This window comes from Dendrobates tinctorius, unplaced genomic scaffold (assembly GCF_039654945.1).
Source record: "Dendrobates tinctorius isolate UK_male_01 unplaced genomic scaffold, ASM3965494v1 ptg000116l, whole genome shotgun sequence".
NCBI classification, from domain to species: domain Eukaryota; kingdom Metazoa; phylum Chordata; class Amphibia; order Anura; family Dendrobatidae; genus Dendrobates; species Dendrobates tinctorius.
The window spans coordinates 10912063-10920249 of NW_027361784.1; the positions used below are offsets into that span (position 1 = coordinate 10912063).

The following is an 8187-nucleotide window of genomic DNA, read 5'->3' on the forward strand; positions in this document are numbered from 1 at the left end:
TTCCAGACATGTTGGCTGGACCAGTGTCTACAATTGCACTTATTGATAATGCTTAAGTAATAGTGTGTATTGAAAAGTATTAATAACAGATTTTATAGAGTTATAATGAGAAAGAAATATAGTGAATGGTATACTAAAAATTTTTGAAGTACAAATGCCTTGAATGTGAATAAAGAATTGAAGTTACAGGTGATGAACCAGACACCAGCGGTTGTCATGTAAAGAAGAAAGTAGAAAATGTGCAAAGTAACAGATACGAGATGTGTTGCTAGAAAATGTGAATTGATGTTGGATATTGAATTCGCTTCCATAGCACTTTAAATTAGGTTGCATAATTTTGAATTTAGATAGTTAGTTAAACCTGTTTGCAACGTTCAAGAAACTGTGCCTCCCACATTGGGAAGTTTAGTACAAGAAATGTTTACTCAGCATTACAAAAATTTTGCATGTTCCTGTATTGTTAACTTTGTTTGACTTGCAGCCCGCGGACTTGCTGTGTTTAACAGGGGGGGGGGGAGGGGAGGGAGTGTGGTGCCCCTGAGGGTTCAGTTGCCACAGAGGTACTGCACCTCCTCCTGAGGTGTGGTACCCCACCATCCAGATAAGTTGGAGGCTCCTGACCACACTCCAACACCTGCACCCATCATCACAAAGTAGTGTAGCAAAGCCACATTGCAGCTCCCTGCTTGGAGTGTAGCAGAGCACCTTTGGTGGCTCCCTGCTTGGAACACGAAACGTGCTGGGAGGTGGGTGGAGTTAGAATACATAAAAGAGCGGGAAGGTTTAGGATTTGAGTTCAGTCGGTGAGTGAGTCAGAGAGAGAGTGAGGAGAGAGGAGATCCCTGAGAGAGGGATGGAGGAAGGAAGTGCTGCAGCAGATCACAGGGACCTGGGTCTGCTGGCACGGGAAAGGAAAGAAAGAGACAGACATTGAAGAGAAACCTGATCTTCCATAAGAAGGAAAGACTAGTACGGAACGTAGGAGTAAAAGGGAACAGAGGACGTGGGTTAGAAGAGAACCCTGCCTAGAAGTTCTAAGCGCAAGGCCGGGGCCCGGTCCCCGAGGTTGTATGGATACTAATGATCCTACAGCAGACACCGGTGGAGTAGTGGACTGTAAATGCACTACTCGAATCTAAGACTTGAGGGCACAACAGCAACATTGATAGTGAGCCGGGACTTAGGAGTAAAGAGTCCCCGAAGCAGGCTACAGCTGTCTGCCGTACAAGTATAGTTCTTGGGAACATCTGACAGGAGGAACTCCAGTGTAACTCAGTACTGGGAGTACGTCATTCAAAGGCGCTATAGAGGAGACGTTCAGAAAGGCACATGTTGGCGGAGTGTTGGAAGGGAGCATTCCATCTTGATTGGAGGTTGACTGAGCCCCTGACCCAGAGGACACAGCACGGAGGCAGGCACTTGTACGTACTACAGACTGAGTAAAGCTTTGGAACTACAAGCCCTTGTGTCCTCCACTCATTCCGGCGCCAACATCCTCAACACTGCTACATTTCTGCACCATCCACGTCTCCCCACTATTATCTCCTTTTTACACTGTCCTGGGACTACAGCTCCACCTGTGGGGAGCTTCAACATCTTTGCTGCACCACACCACCAGTCCCAGAGGATCTGCATGCAGCGTCGGCCCAACACCTCAACTGCCGAACACCACAGGTGGCGTCACGAACTATTCATTTAATCACCTACATTCCACCATTCAATCTCCCTTTTATTTGGGCGCCCAGGGCCACGGACCGGGTCACCGCTGCTGTGACATTCCCATCTGAGAGACCAGCCCGGTACCGAGTACCCCACAGCCCTGGGAGGGCGACCCACATAAAATGAGAAGTAGGACCCCAACTGCCCCAGAAGAGAAGGATCATGCACAAGGTGGTCTCCCGTCTTCCACTCTAGTTTCATACCTCTCCTATGGATGGGGGCAATGATGAAGCAGAACCTGCTCTTATGGTTCACAAGCCCTAGGTCATGAACACGAAAGCTATGCTGTAGTTACTGGTCTATCATGGAAGAACACACATCCATATCCAGGCACGGACTGGGGCCGAAATTCAGCTCTGTCATTTGGATATATTACTAACATCACCCTGGATGAAGGAAAGGAAGATTTTGTACAAGACCAATATTTCTAATGCTACCCATGGCCTGCTGGGGGTAAATGACGGAGTCAGCGACTTTGTGCTCCGTCACAACTCTTAACAGTATGGGTGTCTTGAAAACAACGATTCTGTTAACAACGTAGCAGACATGTCGGCCCACGGTCTGTCAGGCCCTTCTGGCATTTGCCAGAATTGCCAGATGGCCAGTCCAGCCCTGTCCATATCCAACACTCATGTACTTTGTGGGAACGGGCTGAAGCTGGATGTGTCCAGTCCAGAACATTTACCCAGTGCCCCATCTAATATGGTAACCAAATAGGGGCAAAATAACTGATGCAAGGACCTTCCTTCTTGGGTGTAAACCTGTCCTAATGAGGAAAAAAAAAAAAAAAAAACCTTGGCCCCCCATCTCCTGAATATTGTCTTCCAAAACAATCTGGAAAGGCCATTTTGTGGGAGTCAATAGTCCCACAAAAATCTCCTTTTCTTCAAAACTTCCAAATCTTGTTGATGGGATTTTCTGGAGAGGCTGAAAGGGACCAGAAAGTGAAGATCTTTGGGTAAATTCCCTTCCGATTGCAATATAACCTGCCCCCATGGCTCATTTGTTCTTCCAACTTCAGGGATTTCTTCTGGAGAAAACCAAAAGGGAATTTGGGGAAGGTTATGTAGGGACTCTGCGCCAGCTAACAATTACTGAACTTGTATGGTCAGATCTATTTTCATGTCATTTGCATTGTGTACTCCTGTGTGTCAGCCTTAGATATACAAGAGGCTTCTGTCTAACATCTTCTGCCTGTCCTTTAATAACCTATTATCCATTCTACATATGGTATTCAGTCAATATTGGGGCCAAATTATAGGACATGTGCTAAAGAGCAGATTAAAACTAGGCCTCGAGTCTATTGAAAATTCAATATAAGCATCCATTACACAATGCAGCTAATTAATTTCTATGCTCACAGGAAACAATTACTGGCCAACCTTGCCTCAGGACATCACAGAGACATCCAGACTCTCCGATCATTCATAAAAACAAATCAGTGCCACCAAGGACAGTGGTGGGGTCTAATAGGTCATTTGTGATTCAACCATGAAGAGAAACGCAAGTAACATAATTGGCTCCACCATCGGTTGCACAATAATCATGTTCTAATTGACCACTGGGGCCAGAAGGTCTTCAGTGGGCCAATCCAACCCTGTATTATTTGAAAAGGAACTCCGTCAGCACAACTTGACTGTTCAACCCAAGCACAAACGCTCGGTGCTTCCTAGGAGTAGCCAGTCTAGTGCACCTTCTTGTTTTCGCATCCATCTTTGTACACTGAACAGTTTCGCCACAGTAATGGATCAACGAAGACTGTGCTTGGCTTGAACAGCCATTTTCTGCTGACAGACTTTACTGATTGCAACCCCATATGATTTATCAAGGATTGCTGGGAGATTTCACCTCTGAAGCATGCAGAAGTGTGAATGCAATATAACCTAGTCTAGACTTGCCCAGTAAGTCCATCCAGGAAAAAGGAGGCCTGACCAGTAGTATGTTCCTAGGAAACATGACATCCATGAGAGATGTCACACGAGGTCGCTAGGTTACACAGTAAAAAAACAGCCACATTAATAGGAAATGTAATTACTTTATAATTGGTGGGAATCTGATCTCCATGACCCCACACCCCGACTGATCAGAGGAGAGCGCCATCACTGGTGAAGTCCTCACACATTGGCTCTCTTGGTCACATGGCCGTTTACACATGGCAGCTGGCCCAAAACATTTTGCATAGGGCTACACTGCAGTTCAACACGACTCAGACAGTTTTCTGGAAGTCTAAAGAGCAACTTGAATCTTCCATGCCCCAACATAAAATCTGTAACATGGTCTCCTACCCATTGTGTGGCATTGGTAATTCATCATATGAGGCAAAAGGGCATTTGTGTCCCCCGAGATCCACTGGGTGCGACTGCTAGCCCTGCATTGCCTATAGCTGTGGTGGCGAACCCATGACACGCGTGCCAGAGAGGGCATGCAGAGTCCTCCATGTAGACACTCAATGCCAGACCCTACAACAGCTGGATCTGCGTACTCAGACACACATCCAGCAACCGACCTCAGAGTACATGTGACTAGGCACATGGCAGTGACGTCATGAGCACCCGGACACGTATATACCGGGATGAAGGGCATAAACCTGGAAATGGGGAGCATATACCACAAGGATAAGGGGAGGGGGGAATCACATACCACAAGGATAAAGGGGAGGGGGAACCCACATTCCACAAAGATAGGGGTAGGGGGGGGGGGGAACCACATATCACAAGGATAGGGGGAGGAGGAAACCACATGGATGTTGGGGGCATATACCACAAGGATGGGGGGGAAATATTACTTTATATGTACAGTCTGGTAAATTGCAGTGTTGGAACTTTGCCATAAATAAGGGGTTTTGGGTTGCAGTTTGCGCACTCTGTCTCAAGAAGGTTCGCCATCACTGGCCTATAGATACTCCCTTGTCAAGTAGACAGTAGACTGGGTGACATCTGCCAAGTATATTCCAGCATCACAAACCTGCATGATAATGTGTGCAAACTGTAAAGCGCTGCGGAATATGTTAGCGCTATATAAAAATAAAGATTATTATTATTATCTCCATTAAGACTTCTCCCATCTCTTCATCTTCTCTGCTCCAAGGTGAATAAATAGATTAAATAAGCAGGGAGAGGGCAACTCCTTTGGCACCAAGTAAAGGAAAGAGACATCTTGCCCGCTGACTGTACATATGCAGCCATTTACTTTACACACAGGAAAGTCTCAGTAATCTGCCAAATATCCCCATGATAATTGTAGGCTGCAATTACTGCTCAGAACTGGATGTGGAATTTATTTCATGGAACTGCCCTTGGATTTGGTTGTAACAAAACAAGACAAAAAAAAAAAAAAAAAAAGGAAAATTTTTCCTCGGCTCCGAGTCCATACAGGACAGCACACGGCCATACTACAGCTCCGTGCAAGCACCAAGTTGTGCAGAGCTGTACTGTGAACCCCTGCTGAGATCCTGGAAAGGGACATATGAAACAAGCCTTTATATAAGGCCCCCCATTAAGGTCCCTGATATTAGCTGGAACAGCTATAAAATTTTGCTTTTCACTCTATGCATGAATATACTGGGGCCTCCACAGAAAGTTTTTATTTTTTTTTTTTTATAGGGATTGACCAGACAAAAGGTGCTCATTGGGAATTAGATTCTGAAAAACAAAACAACAAAACAACTAGAGCCAGGCTCACCTGTTATCACCCTTGTGAACCCATTGCACCAGAAGCAATAACATCACGTTTTAACCACCCACCGGACCACCACGGCTTGTGAGAGGCTGCAGTAGTCAAGTGGATTGAACGATACATCAAAAACAGTTCATGTCACCTAACTGCTGCCTGTCAAAAACCACAGCAATCCTGTAGCTGGTTGAATGGTGGAGTCATTGCTTCCAAAGCCGATGCAGACCAAGAAAGGCCTGCGCTGAATTCAGTAAGTACCAAGCCCCGACATCTCTTTAAAAAGGAACCCGTCAAACAGCGGGCAGCAGGATCTCCCATAGCGAGAGATTATTAATCAGCCCTGGGAAGTTTGCTGAGGGACTAGTCTTGTCTTTCAATATGATTCCTGGCTGCTTTTGTGCAGTTAGACTCTGATTCATGCTGCCCGTGGTTCCCTTTAATGATAACTCCATAAGGACATTTCTGTTCTAAACGAGCTGCAGGGAAACAGTGGTGGTGCTGCAGGAAAACAGTGGTGGCGCTGCAAATAACTGACTTAGATTCCAGAATCACTAACCCTTCCAAGAAAAATACAGAAAGTGGACAACTCCTTTTGGTGCCTCCACATTGTTGTTTTTTTCCCCCATAGTAATGTAGTTTTAAATAATAAATAACATTAAGACCCGAAAAAACTCCTGGGGAGCCCAGGAAATAGAAGAAATGCTGTTACACTAAATCCAAGATGCAATAAAAATTCAGGACACCTGACCAGTATTATGCTCCTAGGAAGCATGATCCATGCATGCGAGAACTGCCACACAAGGCTGCTAGGCTACACTTGGGATTTACAGTAAAAAGCAACCACATCTTAATATGGACCCATTTTTATATAGCACGGTGAGAAAAAAAATAAAAATAAAATAAGGTTAAGGCCCATGGTGCATTGGATTTTGTGCACATACGTCATTCAGTTGGTTATCAGAAATATCAGTGCGTCACCCACAAAGACGTGATGATCGGCCTCATTCGGAAGCTCGGTTTCCCAGCAAACAGGCAGGATATAATCTGTCCGAGACCCATAGATCTGAAAGGGTTATTTTGAGCCATCACCAGGATCAAAATCAGACACCGGTTTTAATTTTTTTTTGTTTTTTTTTGCAGGCACTCGGTTTACAGCCCATAGACTATAATGGGTATCTTATCAGTCCATGGAAAAACACAGACATCTGAATGAGGGCTAAGAGTAAATGAGCTCTCTAGAAATCAGAGATCTGGCACAGAATTCACTTTGTATCATAAATAAAAAAAAAAAAATTTTTTATTATATATATATATATATATATATATATATATATATATATATATATATATATATATATATACACACACACACGGAAAAAAAATAGAATACCACAAAAGAAACCAAAACAAACAAAACCTGAGATTTCACTGAGGTTTGATACCCAGACTGGCAACGGGTTACCCTCCCTCCAGAACACGATCCACTATAGTGCACAACGCCAGACAAGGACATCCATAAAATCATTAATGCAATAAACCCTCTAATAACACCCCAGATCGCAGCTGACAATCACAGGCTACACATGACGCAATCCTCAGCCACGACCCTTACCTTGCGGTCCTGCAGAGGTCCCATGGTCCACCCCAGATCAGCAGAGGCAGCTCACACCCTGTGGACAGAACACAATGTGTCACTGATCGCCTCCTAATTCCCCTCCCTGACACTTGTTGACTCAGGACTACAACCCCTATGGTTTGGGTGTTCACCTCTTGTCCATCAATGGCTCCAAAAACCTCCTGACAAATGGCAAAAAAAAAAACCAAACCCACCAGCCATCCGACCACATCCCCTAAATAATTAGATCAATTGACCCCTGATTAATTAGGTCAATTAGACAGCTCCATACAATTGCATCAGCGCCTTGTATAGCCTGAGACATTGCAGCAGATGCCCCCCAGGGTCAGGTACCTGGTGGGGTCCCTGCCTCTTACCTGGGCTCCGGGCTGCTCTCCAGACAGTGGTGCAGTGCAGCGGACACAATGCTGTGTGCAGCCTCCTCCTCCTCCTGCAGCAGCACACCCCTCACTGGCTGCAGAGCTGATGTCTTCCCAGAGACAGGGCTGAGCTGTCAGGCTGCAGAGCTGTCAGGCTGTAGAGCTGCCTCCCTCTGCCTGCAGAGCTGTCAGGCTGTAGAGCTGCCTCCCTCTGCCTGTAGAGCTGCCTCCCTCTGCCTGCAGAGCTGTCAGGCTGTAGAGCTGCCTCCCTCTGGCTGCAGAGCTGTCAGGCTGTAGAGCTGCCTCCCTCTGGCTGCAGAGCTGTCAGGCTGTAGAGCTGCCTCCCTCTGGCTGCAGAGCTGTCAGGCTGTAGAGCTGCCTCCCTCTGGCTGCCGATCGGCTCCTCACATGATGCTCCATGTCCCTGGGGAATGACACCGCAGAGCCGGATCAGGGAGTACACAGCTATGACTGGCGGAGCGCACACAGCCACCACTGAGGGGATGATGGCCACATATTACATCACACCTGGAGTCACACACGATTTCCTCAGCATCTTTTTTTTTTCTATTGAGAAGTCTATGGGGAAAAAGCATGCTAGGTTCAGGGAAAAAACACAGAAAAAAAGCCACTTTAACCCTTAGACCTCAGACATCCGTGTTGCACGTGATTTTCACAGCTAGAACACGTCCCCATTATAATCTATAGCACTGCTCATCCTGGCAGCACTATACCTGCCGATCATACGCTCATCCTGGCAGCACTATACCTGCCGATCATACGCTCATCCTGGCAGCACTA

At 46.1% G+C, this 8187-nt stretch overlaps 1 protein-coding gene across 7 annotated transcripts in view; it reads right to left on the reverse strand.

The window, feature by feature from the left end:
* The window catches only part of SYBU (syntabulin), a 49999-nt gene extending 42228 nt beyond the window's left edge, over window positions 1-7771 (reverse strand). For 2 of the 7 annotated variants that reach the window (XM_073590202.1, XM_073590198.1), the window contains exon 1: window positions 7004-7150. In XM_073590202.1, coding sequence (XP_073446303.1) covers window positions 7004-7027 — 24 coding nt within the window. In that variant the 5' untranslated portion in view covers window positions 7028-7150. The other 5 variants (XM_073590199.1, XM_073590200.1, XM_073590201.1 and 2 more) reach the window with 5 other exon arrangements.
* Between the last annotated feature and the right edge of the window lie 416 nt (window positions 7772-8187).